The 23,129-nt window shown below is 32.7% G+C and overlaps 1 protein-coding gene across 6 annotated transcripts in view; it reads right to left on the bottom strand.

Moving 5' to 3' along the window:
• Nucleotides 1-23,129, bottom strand: part of LOC114946683 (ras-specific guanine nucleotide-releasing factor 1) — a 55,002-nt gene that overhangs the window by 8,237 nt on the left and 23,636 nt on the right. For 2 of the 6 annotated variants that reach the window (XM_085487384.1, XM_085487380.1), the window contains 21 exons: nucleotides 17,352-17,458; nucleotides 13,651-13,798; nucleotides 12,587-12,906; nucleotides 11,908-12,137; nucleotides 11,469-11,665; nucleotides 10,647-10,772; nucleotides 10,424-10,526; nucleotides 6,837-7,085; nucleotides 6,336-6,496; nucleotides 5,820-6,202; nucleotides 5,538-5,647; nucleotides 5,311-5,421; nucleotides 4,450-4,662; nucleotides 4,028-4,198; nucleotides 3,587-3,855; nucleotides 3,253-3,383; nucleotides 2,507-2,527; nucleotides 1,141-1,513; nucleotides 815-912; nucleotides 473-755; nucleotides 104-301 (listed from right to left, as the gene is read on the bottom strand). In XM_085487384.1, coding sequence (XP_085343510.1) covers nucleotides 104-301; nucleotides 473-755; nucleotides 815-912; nucleotides 1,141-1,513; nucleotides 2,507-2,527; nucleotides 3,253-3,383; nucleotides 3,587-3,855; nucleotides 4,028-4,198; nucleotides 4,450-4,662; nucleotides 5,311-5,421; nucleotides 5,538-5,647; nucleotides 5,820-6,202; nucleotides 6,336-6,496; nucleotides 6,837-7,085; nucleotides 10,424-10,526; nucleotides 10,647-10,772; nucleotides 11,469-11,665; nucleotides 11,908-12,137; nucleotides 12,587-12,906; nucleotides 13,651-13,798; nucleotides 17,352-17,458 — 4,002 coding nt within the window. The remainder of the gene's footprint in view (nucleotides 1-103; nucleotides 302-472; nucleotides 756-814; nucleotides 913-1,140; nucleotides 1,514-2,506; nucleotides 2,528-3,252; nucleotides 3,384-3,586; nucleotides 3,856-4,027; nucleotides 4,199-4,449; nucleotides 4,663-5,310; nucleotides 5,422-5,537; nucleotides 5,648-5,819; nucleotides 6,203-6,335; nucleotides 6,497-6,836; nucleotides 7,086-10,423; nucleotides 10,527-10,646; nucleotides 10,773-11,468; nucleotides 11,666-11,907; nucleotides 12,138-12,586; nucleotides 12,907-13,650; nucleotides 13,799-17,351; nucleotides 17,459-23,129) is intronic. The other 4 variants (XM_085487383.1, XM_085487385.1, XM_085487381.1 and 1 more) reach the window with 4 other exon arrangements.

Genomic DNA, 23,129 nt, shown 5'->3' with positions numbered 1-23,129 from the left:
TGTTTTTTTTCTCTATTTATTTCTGTTTCTAATCTCAAAAAGATTTAAAAATTGGAAAATAAATTCGAGGATTTAAAAAGTAATTTAAAGAAATATCACTTACCATTCGCATTTTCGAAAAATTCAAAAGACCATCGTCGGTAATGTTTGGAGTACCTTCTTCGATAAATGAAAGATCAGTGAGGTAAAGACCTAAGTAAGGGATACAGGGTGGATCGCATCGGCGTAAAGCATCCCGTAAATTTCTGAAGCGACCATCAGATGAGACAATATGTTGTAATCTGTCTATCGTCTGTTTTGTCTGAAAATTTATTATAATTAAGATATATAATCCGACTGCAGTGACAGTTAGTTTTATCTTTATCATCGACATATAAAAATCTGTTTAGTCACTTATCAAACTTTTACTTGTTTGAAAAATGAAATAATTATTCAAAAATTTTCATATTATTTTATTATTATATTAGCTTACCGTTTTGGAAACTTTCTCCCAGGTTTTCTTTAGCCTGTACACACTACTGTTCGTGAACGCTGCGCAAATCTGCAGCACGCCATTATAATTATGCAAAACCCTGTTGATATCTGCAACTGCGGCCCATTTCTCGATAGCTGCAACTCTGGACGACATGTTGGAACGACGAATGATCTCGGAAACGACTAATTGCGACACCTCATTAAATCGTTTCGTCATAAGAAGGATATGAGGCGCCCGAGTTGCTTTGTCCGTCTTCATCCACGCTTGTCCGAGAAATTCTCTGAAAATTAAATCATGTGTTGAAACAGCAGCGATACAATTGAGTAATTTGCTACTTACTCGCTGGTGATAGAGACGAAAATTTGATAGTCCAGATATGTCATCTGTTCCGCAATCTCGAGCGCAGACAAAGTCTCGATGCTTTCCTTGCTCTGAATCTGAAAATAATTTGTAATAAAATATTCATATATTTTCCCCTAATTAATTCATATTATTGATACATTAAATTACAATCGATTAAATTTTTAATAAATTTAACATTTTTCAAAACTATTTTTCGCAAATAATGAATATATAATGTAATATATATTATATATAATTATTAGATTCAATATTAGACGAAAAAGGGAGAAAGAAAAAAGGATGCATGATTTCTCATTATTTACCACTGGCGGAGTTAACAGCTTCTTCAGATCGATCTTATTAGTGTCGGGTTCTTCCTTGGTAATTAATCTCAACAGTTGACTGGCCGCCTTGTGTTCAGCCGGCAGCAAATTCGGGCTGTAATTAATGTCTTCCAAAAACTCGATGGTCAGATTCTTTAATTTCTGATCCATCTCGAAATCCTGAGCATGCTTGGACACCCAATGTCTCAGGACGTTCAGCACTCTCATCGTCGCGGCGGTCGACATCACCGACTCCTTCCTCCTATTTTTGTCCCGATTACGATTCGCGTCCGTCATGGGTCCTTTGTCCGGTGGATTACTCGAAGCAGAGGTCGCGATGGCGAATGCGGTCGCCGCCGTAGACGTGCTGCTCCTAAATTTGGGATCAATTTTAGCAACGTATCGGCAACCATAATGAATATTAATAAATATCGCGAGTCTCATTCACGAATTGTTCTTCGTCTCAATAATTTAATTTAATTTAATTTAATTTAAAAGTCATTCGCGATGCATCTCAAGCACGCTGTTGGGTTGAAAAAATTAAGATGAAAAATCGAGGAAAGAGTTCATAGCGTGCGATCATTATATCTTTGTATACATTTTTAATTATATTTATAATTATGTTTCATATAAAATACACGTCGTGAATGATCTAAGCGAATAATAAGTATTCAATGTGCATATTCGTAAAAAAAAAAAAATTCTACTATCGGCAAATCAGCGGTGTTGTGTCAGATTTTTTTATTTGCTATTTTCACTATTGTGCCGCTATATAAAGTATTGGTAACAGGTATTGCAACTGAAGATTTAAGTGAATTCAAATTTCGATGCTATTGGATATTGAGCAATGCAATGCATCAACAAGATGCATCAGTTGTCGTTCATGTTCAACGTTACAAAAAAATGTAGAGATAGCATTGAAATCGAAATTCACTGAAATAATTATCAATTCCCATTATGGAATATTTAGCACTATAAAGCACGTATATCAAGTGACACAAGGCGGCTATCGGGTAAAAACTATTTCTATTTCGTTTGGTCCATTCACTCGTTTGCTCTGTAGGGATGTATTCTATAAACGTAAACAATCAAAGATCGGATGAGATGTTGTGTGAGCGTTAGTTTCATCAGTTTCATGTTAAATAATAATTAAGTCGTAAGGAAACAACAATGCATGTGAGGATTACGTGATCTTTGAAATTAATAGCTCTAAAAGTTCAAGCAAAGATTTCTGATAATAAGAAATAATAATAGAACAGAACACAAGGTGGACATTTCAGACTTGTTTTAAGAGCAAGCAGAAGATTATATAGCCATGCTACACGCAACAAGTGGATAATGACGCTTTCAAAATGAGCCCACTTACCAGATAGGTTCAGGTCCAATGCTATGAATGACACAAAACAATACATGAAATACAGTTAAGTAGAAACAGCAGGAATATGTTCCTAATTTAAGGGATCGTTTTAATTCGATCTTGAAGATGGTGATAAGAATATAATTTTTTGGAAAAAATGGGGTGGTAATTTTTGTATTATGAATATATTATTAGCATATTATTTTACTTATTAAGAATTAAAATAAATTAAGGCATTAAAATATTTACAAATTATCAAAAAAATATATTGCATAAAAGTGAGTTTTAGATTATAAAATTGGTTTTTACAGGAGACAGACATAATTTAACATATTTACAATATATTTACAACTCTTTTCATACAAATAGATATGATTTTATTATAGCTAGAAATTTTCAGATTGGGTTTTGAGAAATAAATTTTTGCAGAGCGAGGAATTATGTTAAAATATGATCTGCTATCTCTCTTACTAATTAGACTATCAAAAAAATATTAAATGTTATATATACTATTCCTATTTCTTTTTAAATTCCTCTCTCCAAAAATAAATTTAACTGTGAATCTGATAAATGAAACACATGATATCGAGAAGAAGCTTTCATGCGTTAGAAAGCAGAAGTCGCCACTCAAGTCTGTGGCACTCAACATTCAGCTAAAACGAAATAGAGATAATTTGTATCGATATACGAACGTCTTTAAATTATAAGAGACACGATCAAATGCATACAGTACATAATAAAATATTAAAACGAACCTTCGATGACTCTGGCGGAAGCTAGTTATTACCACACCAGCTTTGCTGGACACTTGTTGAACATCGTGCTGAAAGTTGCTGTGCTGCGAAGAAACTTCCTCGTGCATCGATCGCCTGCTCGCCCAATAATTCTGCAAAACAATCATAAAATTACAAATGTTTATTAAATTACATGCAAAAAGCGTTCCGATTACTTTTTTACAAATTAAAATTAGAGCCATTTTGAAAATTTAACGTATATTTAACATATATATAATTAATGCTCAAGAAATATTTATTAAATTTAATTTATTAAATTTCTGAAAAAAATGTACAAATTTTGTATCACACATACGCAAGTTATGGTGGAGATCGAGCCGCTTCTTGGGCCGGTACACGGTGGAGCGGAAGCGATCGATGCCCTATGTTCCGGATATTGTTGACTCTGCTGCGATTGTTTAGAGGAGCTTACACTTTCGTCGTCGCTCGGCGTAGATTGTTCCTCTTTATCCGTTTTCGTTTCCTTGCTCGGCGGAGAAGTAGGCATTTTCGTCGGGGTATCCAATTTGGCAGACATGGCTGATTGCGATGGTAGTGGTATGTCGTCGTAAGTAAATTGTACTTCTATAATTTATGTTTATATATCACGTGTATTTTAATTAAATAACTTGTAAAATTGAATTACAACCGCGATTCGTATTTAATCAAAGTATCTTTTAATAGAGAGCAAAACAGAGACAAACGTCTCTTAATCTTACTAATGATCAACAATTTTGTAAAATTCAAGAGGTTGTACCTCTTATATCCTCTTCCATTGCGACAGGTGTATCGATTTCTGAGACGCGACGCGAATATGTACCTGCCTCTTGGGGACTCGGATCTGATCCGGATCCGGATTCTGTCGAACCAACTAGCGTAACAGAGCTCAAGTTGCTGGGCGAAGACGGTGCACTAATCACTGTAACATCTTATATTCCATCTTATATTTTTTATGATATTTCTTATATTTTTATATTATATATGTATAAAATTCAATATTATTTTTTGTATAATTTTTATATTTTTTTCTTATAGTTATCAAAAACTTTATATCTCTAAGTATTTTATTTGGATTCATACTTTTTATGTTAATATGTAATCTCATATTACATATATACGAGTATTATACATAAATTCTGAGCGCGCAGCATTAATAAATTTATTAATTCTTAGCTATACCTGTAAGTGTTTCAGAGCTGGATGACACGGCTATTACTTTCGGTATCGTCAGATGACATCCGTCGTTTTCAGAATCCTTGTTATCCACGCGAATGCTGACTTTTCGCGGCGTGACCGGAGATTGCGCGCTAGATGGACTAGATGCTTGCGATGTTGGACTGCGTTTTATAACCGGCGCCTCGGAAATTAATCCGAGAGCTTGTTCTTCATCCACTAAATATGAAAAATTCATCCAAACCCCATTTCAATACGCAATCATTTTTTATATAAATTATTTGGTGATTTTATTCCATAATTTAATTTTTTAATTAAATTATTATGTTTAGAAAACAACAGTATCAACCTAAAAAAGGACACCGAGCGTCTTGACGGTTCTTATTATGATATTCTAAAAAAATTGTCTACGTCATCTTAAAAATTGGGTATATATACAGCGCGCCGACATTGTAAGATACAGATATCGATTTGTTTTTTAAAAAAGTACACATTGTGATTATGTTAAGTAAAAAGAAATGATTTTTTAACAAAGGTGTTATGTTCGTTGACAAAAAAGTAAGTTAATACTATTTATTAAAAATCTAAATGTATTGTAATATTTGAGCGGATATATTAATTTGTTCACAGTGTCGTTACATAATATAACAGCATCTGACGCTCTAACTCATGCCAACAATCATGAATTTTGTACTGCGTTCGTCATATAATCTTATAATTGTTGTATTTATTTATGATGTCGAAATGACTAAATTAATTTTTTAACATATTATTAAGATATTGAGAAAGACTGTCGTACAGTCGAAACGTTTATCGTAACTTTTGTATAGTATACTATAAACCTGATATGTGACTGAAAATACTTACACTTTTTGTAACCAGATCGCCAGTGACTCTTTGAATTATGTCCACTCATATTAGCGTCAAAGGAGCCATGAGACCTCGCGTCACGACTATCGCTTACTTCCGATCCGTATCCTGTGTATATATAAAATATAAGATGCTATTATTATTTGGAAAATTGCAACTAGTTTAAATTGTGCTTTTAATATATTATCAATTGTTGACTGAATTTTGTTAACAAAGCAATGCACCTGATACAGAACTTGCACCGCTAGTTCGTCTCGGTGAAAAGCTACTTCTTCTTCGTTCTTCTGAGTGCAATTGCATTTCGCTAGCATTTGCTCCTAATACATCTAGAGACCTAGAGTATAAATATAAAACATGATGTACATAAAAACGTCAAAAATAATTGGTAGCAAAAATATTTTTTAGGAAACAATTCCAATTAATAATGATAATAATCATGAAAGAACTGCAGTTGCAGAGCTAAATTAATTTTAAATCAACAATTTTTCTCAATTCATCATATTTACATGAGGGATCCAGTGGGCATTTGCGCGTCAGGTGGCTCAGCTTCGTAAAAAACTTTCTTAAGGGCCTCTAGTACTGTGACGCCATCGGTGAACACTCGGTACGTCAGCAGGAATGTGTTGAGAAAATCGATACTGAGGAACCTGAGGTCGGTCAATCGCTGCAATAGACGTTCTGGCGTCGCGGAACGGATCTGCGGTATCTTGCAAGAGTTCAAAGTACGACTGAACCTGATGTCCACGTCGTCCTTGAACAGTTTCGGGTCGTTCCGGATGGACTGCGGCATCGTGACGGAACTGGTGTCCGATAACGATCCGTGGAGCAGATCGTTAAAGCGAACGTTGTCCATGCACTGGCTAATATCGCTGACCCACGCTGCTTTTTCCTATAAGAAGTTGTTTTTCATCATGCCGATATATCATGTAACACTTATATGATAGCCAAAAAGATCGAGAGAACGTTTGACAAAATAATTTTTAATTTTTTTTTTGCAGTTTTTTCGATAGATGTACATTTACCTGCATAGTAGACGCCACGAGATGAACGGTCACCTGCGGTCCACCAGATTTTACATCGAGTAAAATCTTGAAGTCGCGATTCTGCAATTGGGAAGTCGCGCTACCGCTGCCGCTTCCGCTGCTCTCGCTAATGCCGCTTGACATCGAACATACTGACAATCCTAAAATCAGTTGACGCTCGCTACTCCAGTAGCACTGAATAAATTGAGTAAGACGTGACTCGCGATAAAACTCTCACAATCCTTTCCGTAACACGCAGACAACAGTTTATAATAAAAGACCATTTAAATTGCAATAGATTGCAATAGTACGTCAAATAAAGAAAGATCGTTTGCCCTATGAAGTTATATGAACAAATTCTGTGTACATCTCTCTTTTTAGTTTTTGTAATTTTTTTTATTGGCATTAATTTTGAATTGCACAAAACATTTGTGCATTGACAATTTGAAAAGACCTTGAAGGAAGTTAATGAAACAGGTCATTAATTAAATCAATAATCACCATCGTCATCTGCAGCACCTTCGCTCGGATCTTCAATCAGCACCGCATCGGAAAGAGGTATCTTGCCAGTCTGCGGGACGAGATTTAAGCGGCCGTCATCATCGGATTGACGCGTCGTGAGCAGCAAATGATTCGAGAAGAGAAAGCACTGTCTAGGCACTTCCTTGTCGCCAGAGGATTTGCCGCCGAAAGTAGCACTTAATCTGCTTCGCGCATCGCGCGGTTTGTCTATGAGTTGTACGAGCGAACCTGAAACACGCCGATATATCAAATTCATGCGATTCAATATGCGGCTCGCGATTATTATTGATGTCGTCGAAGAAACCCGAAGAAACAACCGGCCGTGCCGATAAAAATAGTTACATTTCTCTCGCGTGACAGCTTTGATACCGGTGACCCGCGCGCTTTCTCAAAATAATCGATACAATTAGGGGAGGCCACCGACGTGCGTTTAAAAATAGCACGGCGAACGTGTTGCTGCGATGAATGCGAAATTCGCAATATTGTGCCCGCAGCATCAAGGTTATTAATGACGTTGCCACAAAGGCTAAAATCAGCGTTTCTCGTCATTTTTAGTTCTCGATGCTATAAATATAAGCAGATTTTCGAAGTCGAGATCTGATCCCAATTCCGATTTCAATCTGTAGATGGATATCGTTTTGTTTCTCACTAAAGTGAAAAAAACCATATAAGGCCAGACAGCTTTTGATATTATAAAGGTTTAAAAAAAATTAATATTACAAACACATAACAGTTTATTTCAAATGCCTAATTAAATACAATAATCAAGATTTCGTATATATATCTTTTTATATTATTTATATATAAATATATGTCCTTCATCAATTAATTATTGTATCATTAATTAAACATCTCTGAAATCTGAACTGTTACATCTGTAACATTCATTTTTTAAAACCCTTATAATTTTAAAAGCTGTCTGACCCTATATAGTTTTTTTCACTGCAGTGAAAGATATCTATCTACGGATTGTGAAATCGGTATAATCGAGATCAGATCCTAAGATCTATACAACATCCTCGCTTTTAATTATTGTTTTAAAATACCACATATTCATAATTCTACAGATAAATCAAAGTACATGATATTTTTCGAGAAAAGCAATTTTACGGTTGTCTAATCAATATAGTCGGTTTTGATCGTGTGCAGAGCCACTATATCGCCAGGAACGGGATAAGCCACGCGCATACCTTATTTTAACAGTCGATTTGATGATCCTTTGCCGGTGTCTATGTGCACTTATTGTTAGGCAAAATGCTATTCTTATATTCCTGATTACCCTTGGTCCCTGGTACCAGCGTCACATACACTGCTTGGTCCCTCCTTGCTCACTATCGAAACTACATTATCGAACTCGCGCAACACGTCGCAAAACACCCGTGATCCTCACGCACGTCGCGATGCGCCGGATTGATGAATCGACAAAATGGCAACGGCTTGGATTGGCCGCCACTTGTTTTCGTCCGTTCGTCGACCCCCAGTCCCGCCGAACCGCCTAACATCCCCCGCATCGCAGGTAAATCCCGAACGAAATCCTAGCTCATTGCCCTCGAACGGAGCGTGGTGTCGCGCGATGGCCGATTAGTCGCCACGACGAAAGGCCGAAAGGGATGATTACGTTCGCGGGAGGGACTACTCTGCTGCTGGCGATCGAGAGACGTTTACGTGATAACCATGTGATGCGGCGTCAAGCACGAGGGGCGCCAGGGTCGTGTCGAGCTGTTTACCCGTCTGATTTATATGAGACTTTTACTATTTAAAATAATCTTGCGTTACTTCGTCTTTAAGTGTTTTTAAGAAAAGTATATCGTATACTGTCAATATCATGTTCTATTCATTTAAACTTACATTTTTTTAAGAGTTTAACTAGGCTCTGTAATATAAATATAAATTTAACATATATAAGATAGGCAATAAGAGCCAAATCGCGGATGACAGTGCGTTATTCTAAACGAAACTAAATTTTTTCGTTAGAATTAAATACCTGTGCACAAGGCACCAAATTTTTACTTGGACACGGCCAAGATATAAAATTGGAATAATCTCTACAAGAGATTTTTAATTCCATGTATCCCCTATTCCCCCTATTCCCCCTAAAAATCTCTTGTAGAGATTATTCCAATTTTATATCTTGGCCGTGTCCAAGTAAAAATTTGGTGCCTTGTGCACAGGTATTTAATTCTAACGAAAAAAATTTAGTTTCGTTTAGAATAACGCACTGTCATCCGCGATTTGGCTCTTATTGCCTATCTTATATATGTTAAATTTATATTTATATTACAGAGCCTAGTTAAACTCTTAATTTATACACGCTGGCTTAAAGGCGTTTATTTACCAACATTAATATATATAACAGAGAAAAGTATAGAATCGAAAGGATCTGAATAGCTCAGTTGGAAGAGCAGTCGCCCGGCAAGCGAAAGGTCTCGGGTTCGTTTCCCGATTCTGCGACTTTCGGATCTATATTTTTCTCTCGCACTTTATTTCTTTAGGGGGAATAGGGGATACATGGAATTAAAAATCTCTTGTAGAGATTATTCCAATTTTATATCTTGGCCGGGTCCAAGTAAAAATTTGGTGCCTTGTGCACAGGTATTTAATTCTAACGAAAAAAATTTAGTTTCGTTTAGAATAACGCACTGTCATCCGCGATTTGGCTCTTATTGCCTATCTTATATATGTTAAATTTATATTTACATTTTTTTATTTTTTAAATATTTTTTTTTAACAATAATTCTAATCACACGGTATAAACAATTCTCAGATTTGAGTTTTGTTTTAATTCTACTTATTATCGAGTATTTTTTGTATTTTTTTAAAGAATTTTTTATATCAAACTGTGATTGTTTTTCAATATTTTAAATTGCAATTGTCAGAAGAGCGACTTTATCCCGATCAAATTTGAAATAGCTGAAACTGCATGATATTTTGCTATCGTTTGTTATCCAGTCGTACAATTAATGAAGGACGTTTGCTCAAACGAAATTCCGACAGTAGTATAACAGTACGTCGGCCCTGGCAGAACATATTGCGCAGGATCGAGGCGAAACCGAGTGCGAAAATATGTCGACGCCACCAAGTCGCGTCATCGATTCCGAAAATGCAACCACGCGTTTGCGCTCTTTAACCTGCGTTTCCGCTTTTGCCCTCCCGCACTCTTAACGATAGCAAGGCGACAAGGTTTACCGACAGCGATCAAGTCTAGATTCGAGCTTCCCAGCCAAAGATAAGCCGTTCAACGTGCGTGAGTTATCTAGCAGTCTCAATTTTATCAACTTCTACAAGATACATTAAACTTTTCTATCTATGATACCTTATTTTTTTATAATATAAAAATAATATTTAAATAAAAGCAATTTTTCTCTATTGTGACATTGAATACAATTTATTGTATTCTATGATAAATAGAACAAAGATAAAATTGATTCGATTATTTTCAATAAACTTACTGTGCTTGACTCTATATATGAATTAAATAAAATTTAAAACTTAAGATGAGTTTTATTTTAAAAAAGGTCTTTGAAACATAAATTTTTATAAAGGAGAAAAAATATTAATGCACTTGCCTTGTCGTACGAAGACTTGATTGACGTCCAGCAAAATATCGCATCCTTCGATGATCATTCGCTCCACAGCCAGATTTTTCCTCAAATTTTCGGTTTCGCTGACCTAACAAAAAGAGACGAGATACATTTAATTAATTAATAATAGAATTAAGATTTCTGTCAAATGCTAATATAGCTAATATTGTCTTCTGACAATGTTAATATAGAATCTATTGACAAATACCTCGTCATGCATTTGTCTCGAGAGATCCTCCAGCTGTTGCCTGGCATTCTGGAGGCTCTTACGTTCCACGTGATCATATGGCGTGTGCGCCAATAACTCGTGCAAAGTAATTATATATCTTGGAATCTAAACAAGCAAAGTAAGTAGCTGGATTAAGGAACTTCTGCTTAAGTTCCACTAAAATCCAAAAAAGAGAAAGAAAATAGTTAGGAGAGAGTAGTCATCATTTAAAAGTCAAACCAATTTTTATCAATTTTCTGAAAAAGAAAGAGAGAGGGAGACACAGAAAAATATAGAAATTAAAAATTCACTATCGGCGTAAAATATAATATTTAGATTACAGTGATAACAATATTCTCATATGCGCATTACGTATATATTTAAAGTAGCCGTAAATTGTATTCTATTCCGATCAAAGTCTGAAAGAAATTCCTGCGTTATGCGGAATTTTCGGAAAGGCGCGATGGAATATTTTCTGCACTATCGAAACCTATTATTTTACGAGCTCGTCAGACCTTCTGCAATATTCATGGAAGCTCTCAAACTATTTCATATAATCGATCGATCCTGAAGAGGTATTCGTATCACTGAGATAATCTCTTCATTTTTTATAGTTTTTTTTTGTAAAAATTTGATTTCTCAGGGGAATAACAACGCAAAAAAATGAACGTGGCATAAAACAATTAAATAGCGATACTTTTCCTCTTTCTTCCTCAGCAGTGTAATACAATGTTAGATTTTTAGGAATGTTTATATAATTCTTTCTCTACCCGGAATATAGGAAAATTGTATTCTTACATGGAAATTTTATAGAAATGTTACCTGATGCATAGGATACGTTAGATAGGTCTCCAGGGAGTGTCCGTGGCAGGCAGTCTTGTTCTCCAACCTATTGAGCAATGCTACGAACGAGGGTGACGATTGCTTGCACTCAGTCAACACTTGAAGGCTATAGTGGTGATTACGCACGTACTCTTGATATATCGATAACATCGGTAGCAGCATGTCGAACAAGTCACCTGTGTAAGATATATCGTGATAGATCAGTGTGTGCCATCTCATTTACAATGTTGCATTCTCTTAACAAAATACTGATGCAACAATATACTGGTATAAATTAATATTGCAAAAATAAAAAGAAAAAAAGCTAAAAATTGAAAATCACGAATTTTTATTTTCTGTTTGAATTGCTTAATATATTATAGAAACACAGACGACTCGTCAACTATATATATATATGGATTCATATTTAAATTCATACCTAAAACTAAAGTGGGCCAGCTCTCCATACGAGAAGTGAGACCCTTCAGGAAGATCTGATGAAGAAACAGCACGGTCTCGCTATTCAAAAATATGCTATTCACGTCCTCGTGACTACATGGGGGTTTCTTTGAACTGGCAGCCATCTTGAAAGGCCTCAGAAAACAGCTTACTAAAACCTCCATCTGCTCTGTGTACTCCTCCTCAACCTCCACCATTTGAAATACCAGACTGAAATATGATATAATACCATATATATATATTCTATATATATCAGTTGCAGAGTACAAATGAAATGAAACCAATAACTAGTGATTATGTCGTTATTATGCTGTGAATGAAAGGAATGCCGGTCGTCCCGATTAAAATAAAGTCTTTTGACGACAGGAGTGAACAATCGAAAATTCTATACAAACAAAATATATTTCCCGAAATTATATAACAGACAAATCACATAATTCTATCTCGTAAAATAATTATGTCGTTTAAAATGTCTTTGAAATTGTCGATATTGCTTTTCATTTCCACGCTTTGTTGTTGCCATGCGTACAGTTCCGCGAAATTCAATTCGCGTAATAAAATTCGTAAAAACATGACAAACCATTAATCGGAAAATGAAGCCTGTGAACAAGTTGGACGTTATCACGTTGCGATAATTACATATATATATATATACATACCTGTTTCGCTTGCGCATACTTTCGGCATGCGGACTTTTGATATATTGTTCAACAATCTGTTTCCAACGTCGACGGCACAGCCAGCCCCTGAAGAAGCTTTGGACTTTCTTGATTTTCTGCATTTCAACAGAACCCTCTGAGATACCATGTAATCCGGGCGCATCTGCCATTGGAAATCCGGCGGGGTCGTGAACAACGCCGAAAGATTGAATTTCACTGTATAAACTTCCGGTACCTTGAGACATGGCTCTTTGAACCGCCGGTCGAGCACGATATGCTGGCGCTATGGATGGTCTCAGTTCCTTTTTGATGGCGCACAGCTGAAACGATAACCATAACGAAATCCGTAATCTCATATGGAGGAAATAATCCTGAACAAACATCTTCCTGTATTTCTTGAGAAAACCAAGCTGCGATAAAGTTCAATAAAGCTTGGATTAAATATTGAACGAACACTTGTATCAAATATTTTTTCCACATTTTTTACAAAGTGATAATTTAACTAATTTTAAGACATTATAATTACTTTAATTATTAAACTAAAATGTTAGAAAAATTAATAACAGGATTGGAAACCAATAACATTCCACCAATTAAAATAAAAATTTCAATAACATTTTAATTTTTTTATGCGCTTGAATGTATTTCGATATTTATTATCAGGTCAGTACAAATTAAAACTGACAAATCAGAAATATGAAAAGCAATTCTATTAATTTCCAGAAGATTTTATATAGGGAAAAAAGTGTTTTAAAAAGCATAGTATAAGCTGCATGTGAGGAATATTAAAATTATTCTTCAGTTACTTATTTTTTGAGTAAATAATACGAAAGTTTTATCAACACACATTATAAAACTTTAAAATACGAATTATTAGAACATGAAAGTGTTTCGTATATGTTTCCGACAATTAAAAGATTTTCAGAAAATTGATCTACTCGTTATGAAGTAGTAATAGAATGTAACCAGTGAATGAAATAAAAATAAGTGGATTTAAAATTATCAGCGAAAAATATCATCACACAAATATATACAATAGTACAGATATGACTAATATGACTGACCTCAGCTCGCAGTTTTTTTATTTCCGATGCCAATTCTTCGCATTGCTGAGTATACTGCCACTTAGCCGTTTTCTCGCTCTCGACAATTTGCAACAGGTGCAGGTGCTTCTGTTCAAGCTCCTCTTTTTGCAGCAACAATTTGTTGAAGCTAGAATCAATATCCAAGAAAAAGAAAACCATGTTAGCGATTCGGCGCGTTTGTATTTCCGTGTATGTCACGGTTGAAAGTGTTATTTAAGCTCAGCCCCGTCGTTGTACAAAGAAAAATAAAGCGCTACATATCGTACATGGCCTGGAAAAATGCATAAAGTGCACATTCCGGAAATTTTGCACGGAAACGAAATTACGACTTTTTTTGTAGTCACGAAGCGACTGAAAACGAGAATATTGCAATTTTCAAATATTTTTTATACGGTCTAAAATAACAAAAATATACATGTTTATACAGTATAATTCTATATTTTTTATATTTTTTTAAACTTTTTCTTTGAAAAAAGTACATTTTTAAATCATTAAAAGATTTCAATATATAAATTGAATATAGAAATATATAACGCTTATACCTTCACAAATATTTTTCTTTCTCTTTAAAAAAGTTAAACTTGTAACAAATAAATCTTTACTAAACTTTATTACGTCAAACAGATGATTGGTGCAAATTTCATTAAAATTTCTCTTTTCTTAACTCGTATAACTTATCATCATATATTACATCTACGTCAGCATAATTTTCACTAAAAAGGGGGTGCAGGATTTTTATTCAGTCGAGTATTCGTATCACTTCGAAAGTAAAGTGATACGAGTAATGAAATCCGAAGCAAGGAATAAGGCATATATCTCTTCTCCAAGAAGATACATCACGAAAGCTGATATACCAGGTATATATTTTTCATGTTAAAGATATTACTACTAAAAATTTAGAATTCAATGATATAAAAAATGTTATCTATATTCTAATCTATGTTCTAATCTATAATGTATATTACTTCATTTTTGAGAACATTTTGTACAATTTCTTTTTACATATACATATATTATATACAATAAAAATATAAGTTTTGCAATCATTTCTTTTTTAAAATTTAGACCTTAATATTTATGCTCTCCGATTCAAATTTTAATTAAATATTATTTTATCAACAGTACATGTAAATCTACAAGCCGTGTAAGAATATAGCACAAACTTATTCATAGTTCGCAATGTGTTGGAGAAGCTCTGCTTGAGTTTACACAAAACAAGCAATCTCGAGCGTGGTCCACGCTGCATGAAGAAGTTATCATGGCTATCGATCGACCTTTCTGTGTGACAGAAGAGATACTCGAAGAAGTATCAACCTTATATTTTCAAATATACAGCAAAATTGCTGAAGTAACACGGATATCATTATCTATGCAATTTACGTTACAGTAATCTGAGAAGATATTTCCGCGAACATGTATAAACCAGCTCGTAAAATGAAGATCGTATAGAGAATATATAGTTTCTTTTATATCGTGAAATAATTCAAGAGACGAAACAATCTTCATGTAAACATATTGTCTGCGATGTTTTATATCATGATAATATTTAAAGTGAAATAAATAATTTGAATTTGATTTTTGTCAGAAATTTGTAAATTTTAATTGAAAAATAGTGTAATATAATAACATGTAATAATTTTTGTTTCAAATCCTATAATAAATTAATTAATTAAAAACTTGTTCATTAAATTAAAAAGAATTCTTCGAATTTCAATTAAAGCAATTAAAATAAAAAGCTGAAAGGTATTCGGAAAGGACATGAAGAATGAAGTATAAATTTAATTTGATAATAGATAGGAATTCGAGAGTAATTCGAGAGTCACGTAAAAACAGCGATCATTTTTTCTTGCGTAATATTATCACGTGCGGAGCACAACGATGAGACATTTGATGCATCTGCGAGCATCAATGGAACGATCACGTTCTTCATGAGAAACACCTGCGACAAAAATTACCGGCAAAAATGGGCTTGTTTGTAACCTATGCACATTTCTCTAAGCAAAGGTGAAATAACTGCAAAACTGTCAGCGGGAAAAGTTTTTTGTTTTATGAAAAAAGAAGAAAAATAAAGATAGAAATTTTTTCAAATAACAGTGTTTTTATATTTTTGTGGAATTTATTGCTTTTTTTAAACAGATTGTATCTTTCTTAATTAATATTAATTATTAACGTGTATCAATTAAGGTGAAATAAATTTGTTTCCCCGCAATCAGCTATTACAGTTTATTTCTGTCTCTTAAAGCATGTTTCATAGCAGGATGAAGATTATTTCGGCGTTAATGTAAGCAAATTACAAGACTGGGATTAATAGAGAGATAGTAGCTGAAACGATCCAATGTTAATGTGATGTCCGTAAACGTATTTATCAGCGCATCAACGAGATTAAGAGAATTCTCCTGAATAATGGACGAAGTGTAGGTCTACAGTAAAGTATGGTTAAAATAGAGTTATGTTAAGAAACAAAGTTAATTATTGCGCCACAAATTGTATTATACATTGCAGAGTTATTCCTATCTTGTACTCACTTAAATGAAATCAGTGTATTATTATTAGCAATGTTTTAATTATAAGTATGCTGCAAACGATAAAATCTATTTCAAGTTATGATATTTTAAAATATATCTTGTCATTATATTATTTTTCAGAGAAATTTTTAGTAATATATGTATATATATAAGAGATTGAGGAAATATCTGAATTTAATTAAGAATCTTGTTCATTCTTTATGAATTTATATGACATCTTAAAAATTAAAGAAGTGTGTATATATATGTATATAATTTAAAATTTGAATGCTAATTATATAAAAAATATTGAGTCAATCAGTGAAACATAAGATGGAAGTGCAAAGCGTGACTGTTTTCACTAAAAGCAAATCAGTGAAAATAGTCACGCTTTAGTCCTCCGTCAACCCAATACTTACTGATTTTAGGTGAATCTTGTTAGTGCCTTAATGAGTGACATTTTCACTGATTTATAATAATTTAAGAAAGTACATTTTTCTTTTTGTTCCATAAAATAAACGCGTATTAATCGACCACGTGATTCAAGACTACAATTTATTACAGCTATTAAAAATATATATGTGAAACTGAGAGACAAAAAATCGTGAAAGTACATTCGCTCTTATATATAGGCTGGATTAATGAAAAATTTTTTCTCGTTATGTAATATATACCAGAAAATTAAGTACAAATCATTTATAATTTAATCAAATACACAATGCTTTTATATCGTGCATATTTTTATCAAGGATATTTCAATTCGCGCCGGCTCGAAAATAGATAACGAATATCGAATATTTTCTATGCCACGTGTGTAGTTTATTTGAATCTAAAAAAAGATTTAACGAGAGAAAGGGGAACACACGGAATGTTCAGGTATACGTCGATGTCAATTCGCGTGTGTAACTATCGCGTTGTAAAAGCCAGTGGTGCAGTGGTGAAGTTTTTCCGCGGATTTTCGCGAATATAAAAGTAATCAGCGGTCGCGTGGCAGAGATTCGGCGACGAATTTAATTGGAGCTTGAAATTTAAACGCGGCTTGTTACACACCCGGTCATTGAAATAATCGTACGGCGATTTACGAGGCTTGAGCAGTTCGCAATTTCCATAAATCAGGGCGACGCGTGCGTCGTTTTAATCGGCCCAATCTTCGATTCGGCCGCGAACCTTCGTTACCTAGCTTCTCGTATTGCATCGATCCATGTTTTGCAGTCCGTCTCTGTGGCCGCTTTTAGCTCGTATTGCCGTTGGTTCTCCCTTCTGTAGGATATGGCGAAACAATGCTGTAACAGAAGAACGATGAAAAATTCAGTTATCTCTCCGATGTAGAAGGGATGACGAGAGGATTGCCGGCAAAAAGCACGATTCCGCCATTATTCAAACTTCAAACTGCTTTTATTCTATACGATAGGATTATTTGTTTCATCCGCGGATTTTATTTGCGCGATAGCTCTCTTATACGGAAGTATTAACTATGCAAATCCTTATCAAGATTTCATTTAGCTACGTGGCGAAACTCATGTAAATCAAAACTACTGCAACACAAACACCGGCCGTATATATATTTTGTGTGCGGTCTTCCATGACAGTTTTCAGATGTATAGATATATGTATACTCGGGGGATAAATTTAACACTAAATTCAACATGATTTCGAGTATCTAAGGCGTGAGAAAAACATGAAGTGACAAATAAAAAAATGCAATCTTTGTTCCTTCGTGTGGAAAATAAGAGTTGTAGAGAAAGGAAAAAAATAAGTATTTACAGGTTCGTGAAAGAGTTCACATGACTATTTAAAGGCTAGAATGTGCACAACGTACGTTGCGTGCATTACGAGCGGCTTCCTCTATCCGGGTCTGCTCGTTTGTATCCGACAACATTCCACGAGGGAAACACGCAGAAGCGAGGTCTTTCCTGAGGGGACCTCGCTTTACATTCTCAAAGAAAATTCTCGGGTCGTTTTTATCTATTCACGAAGCGTGTTTGGCAAAGCGCATCCACGCAAATGTTCTTTCTCTTATACCACAAGCATTCGCGTTTTCAAGAAACGAGACGAAAAATATATCCAATCATCTTTTCATAACATATAACGAGAGATAGATACTGCACATTAACTTCGGTCATGCGTGCAATTTTATCTTTTAGTATGTATATGCACAAAGTAAATAAGATAAATTATTTTATTTTAAATTTACAAACATTTTAGAAAGAAAAACGATATTAAGGATCCTGTATAGTATATATATATATATATATATATATATATATATATATATAAACTAATTCAGCTGGAAAATTATAACTAAATATGAAAGAGTATACGTTTTATATATATTTATTTTCGTGTGTTTTCATAAATATAAGTTTAATTAAAGCGGAGAGAAGTTACAAGTTTTTCCTATTAATTTTTTCTGTTTATTAAAACGCGAATAAATTTAATTACATTGAGTAGCGTTAACTTAGTTTTTTCAAATTTTATTTACAGTCACTTTCTTTGTATTCGTCGGGACAATATAAAGCTCTCTGAATCCACATTTTGCGCAAAATAAATTAATAAATTCTGATAGATTTCACGTTAAAATTAAAATTAAAGCACCTCTTTCGTGCGTAACGGGTGCATCAACTAATTTTCGTTTGCGGCTTATACCCCGGTTTTGGAAACAGCTTACAAAACCAATCCGTTAATTAATTAAAATTTGAGGTGATGATGTAAAATAGAAGCGTTAATTATACTCATGACGCATTAGAATGCGATAACGATGGCGGGTTTCTCCGGGCAACTGCAATGGATTATGCATCAGTTTCGATCGACAGAGTGTTCAGATTGAATATTTGCGGTACCAACATGAGTTCGTCGCATATGAGGCCACAATCAGAAATTACTAATTATACTCAGTTTGCTTGACGCCTTGGACAATTTTATTAATTAACAAGTTTAGAGAGAATTTAGAAAAATTTATAAATAACGTATTCAAATTAAATACTTAATAAAGCGATCTTTTTAACTTTATTGATAATAATCAAATCTATTTATTTGCAGTTGTTTCAGTTTGCAAATATGTATAATATTTAAGAAAATAATATTAAAAACCGTGCGCCACATGCTCGTCATTTATTTTCTTGCCCCACATATTTACAATAATAAACATCGACTTAAAAAAATCTCAAATTTAACGAGAGAAATATTTTCTTGGAATATGGAAATTATTCGGAATATATAAAATGATAATATTAAATTAACTTACACAAATAGTTTTTTTAATCAAACTAAAATAAATTATATAATATTTTTTAAAGTAAAGCGTTACTCTTCATATGCGATATTAAATTAATTATCAAAATTAATTTAAAATGCAAAAAGTCATATGAAATATTTATATGAAAAATGTTGACCATTTTGAAAGGATAACAAATTAATTGTGACACGGTTTGACTATCTTTCTTATTGTATATTATTGAGACACGGCTATTTTATTGTCATTTTATTTTATTGTCTTGTTGGAACTCTCTATATATGTATATTGTCGGATTCTTTTTCAAAACGCGATCGCGAGATCGCGTATAATAATTATTTAAATAATCCATTGTGATTATAATAATTAACGATTAATTAACTTTTGGTTAACGATGTGTACTGTATCGCGATGTACTAATTAAGAGCGCGGTAAGACACAAAGCACAAAAAAATATCGAGTGATTAACGTAATGAAAAGTCACGTGATATATATTAATTATTTAATTAATAATTAATTGTTTCATTAATACTTAATATATAATTTAAAAGACATAGTGCACATCATGTATATAATTTTATAGTAGTACCTACATACATATGAAATGGAATTCAGCCTTGACAACGTGCAAGTTATTGTTTATATGGCCTTGTTATTATTCGCTCGAGCAGTAAAGTTGTGATCCGTATATTCTTGCATTTCTTTTCTAAACGAGATTGCAATAAGTATTGAGAAATAATTTGCTATTATTATAATTAATAATTAATTAATTTTTAGAAATAATACGAAACTATATCGCAACGATGAATAGATTTTTATCGAAATGTTTAGTCTGTGCGATTATTTATAATTTCACATAAAAATCAAACGTATATATAAAAATTATAATAATTTATAAAATCTATTTATAAAATATAATTTGTAAAATTATAAAAAAATATAAAATTGTTTAGTTATCTTTACAATCTCTGATTAATTAATTATTTTTCTAATTATGTTTAGAATCTTCATATGTTCTTCTTATGTTTAGATGCTTCAAATTTTTCATCAAACTGAATATAATTTATTATTTCAAATTGAGTTTGTGTTATAAAATACAAAATTGTAAAATCAATTAAAGTAATTAAATTAAACGTATTAAAATAATAAAAAGTAGTAATATATCAATCGTTTAATTAATAATCACTAATTTCAAATGCAAGAAGCAGAGAGAATTTATTCCGTTATCTTATAACAACTTTAGTTATATTTCGTGACGATAAAATGAATTAATTTTCTTTTTGCTTACTTCCTTACGGTATATACCTGTTCTTTTATCGCATTATTAATTCAATCGAAATCTGTTGTATAATTAATAAATCTAATTAAATTCTTTTAAATATTGTAATTCGCGAATATTTACTTATCTTTAATATTAATTTATATGTATATTGAATTAATTATATTATTAAAATGCGATATAGGTAATAATCTCTCAGTTATAAAATAAATTATATATATTATGTTACAAAATTATATAACTTTTCCAATTAGTGCGCCTTGATGTTGGTGAAAGTTTCAGTATCTGAAAGATTTGTTTTTTGAAAGAGAAGCTAAATATTGAAACAATTGGTAACAGTGCTGAAAAAGCAAATAGCTCATACGGATAATTGGCATGCATGTATGCTGAGCGCTTACGAGAGATGTGGCTAATTAAAGCGCATTGATATTACTTAAGCTTCGTTAACTGGTTCTGCGCTACAACTCTGGTCAGTGGGGCGGACATTTTGTCTGCATTGATTGTAACATCCTATTGTGACTGGCGACAAAAGGCTCCGCGCGATACATTGTCAGTCCGTATGCGCACGCGACATGAGCAACGGGCCAATTGTAAGTGAAATCAGGTGTAATAACAATGACTATCCGAGTGAGAATATTCATGACCCATATAACCGAGAAGGACTAAGTCCGAGCGGACTAAGTGGTTTCTATGATATTACTTTGAACGCGGAACAGTCAGAGAACAGTTTCAATTATGGAAACGCCATTAGTTAGCACTATCGATTTTCGATGTCTAAAGATATCGGTCATTCAGATAATCCATTATATATTCGAAACGGGGAATATTTTATCCATTCCCAGCAGGAAATATAAATGAATATTAAGAGTGATTCTATCTTTCGCTATTATATTACTGACCTAATGTCTCTTCGCAATAAAAGCGAACAGGGCTGGCCAGAAATCGCTTGTTCTACTGTTTTCTTACAAGTATTCGAAACAAATAGGAATAAAACCTATTTCATATGTAGATTTATGCAATGAATATCTTACTCACACACGTACTGAGTACTTTGCTGATATTACGCGAAGGAAAACAAAGATAAGAATTTAATTAAACATGCTGCATGTCGATTGTTATCGATTTAACATCCAATCAAAAAGATAACATATCTTATTCGAAATAAAAGATCTGTAAAAAGAAAATTTTATAAAAATATAACAAGAAATTACGCTCGCAAAGATATACATCAAAATTATCGACCACATTAATAAAAATTCACATATTTGTGCACATTATTTATTTTAAAATTCGATATAAAAATTTTATGTTTCTTGAAACTTTTTACGTTAAACTGAAATTAACTGTAACGCTATTTTACAATATTGTAGAAAAGAGTTAGCAAAATATACATATATTCTAATTTTCCGACTTATATTGTTTTTTTTTTTTTTTGCGTTCGCGATAGTGCTTTTGCATATAACGCCGCATTATCAGGCACTCTAAACATCGTTTTTGCATCTATGAATATATTTCGAATTTGATCATAAAAATTTATAATAAACTGTAAAGTCGGCTTTCTAGCACCGAACGAGATTTCTTATAGACTACAATTTATGAATTATATACATATATATAATATATATATGTGTGTGTGTGTGCATTCCGGAGGAAACATCATTTTAAGACACTAAAACAACACGTGCGAGCTTTACGCGCACCATTTTGTTTTTTTACAACAAAAAATAAAATAAATAATATATGTACTATAATATTTTGAACTTTAATATTAACCCTACTTCCATTTACAAACAATTTCTAAATTTAAAATAAAAAAATTAATTAATTAAAAAATAATGTATACTAATAAATGATGTAATGTATAAAAATAATATAGAATAATATAATAAATTATTATTTCTACTTTGATACTTCGATTTTAGATTTTGGCGAATAATTTATTTAATAATGCTTGGAGTTGAATATATATTTTATCTGTTAATATAAGTTTTGATATAATACGAGCATAAATGAATTATTAACCCAACAATTCCTATCATGATTCTTCTTTATTCTAATCTTTCGATTTTACGATTCCATATATGTTATAGTATATCCATATTACGTATTAAATATTATATAAAATTATAAATGATAATCCTTAAGAGTCGCCAGTAATAAATAATAAAAATCTCTCCTCCAATTTTAAAGTCGACCAGACTGGCAATAATTTATTTAAAAAATTAGTTAAATTACAACGTTTCGGCTGTCATTGCAGCCCTTTTCAAGTAATCTATGAACAATTATATACATATAAATATACTCTTAATGCGCTTAATCATAGAAATAATTATAAATTTACAAAAATATATATGTTTACGTACCAGATTAATACAATAAATCAAATTTACAGCAAACCCCCGACAAAATTAACCATTGTTTTGATGAACAATGTATAACTGAC

Source organism: Nylanderia fulva, unplaced genomic scaffold (assembly GCF_048542155.1).
Source record: "Nylanderia fulva isolate GAGA-0341 unplaced genomic scaffold, ASM4854215v1 Scaffold54, whole genome shotgun sequence".
Taxonomy (NCBI): domain Eukaryota; kingdom Metazoa; phylum Arthropoda; class Insecta; order Hymenoptera; family Formicidae; genus Nylanderia; species Nylanderia fulva.
Note: the sequence above shows the minus strand (reverse complement) of the source record. Positions and strands in the feature narration are given on the sequence as shown.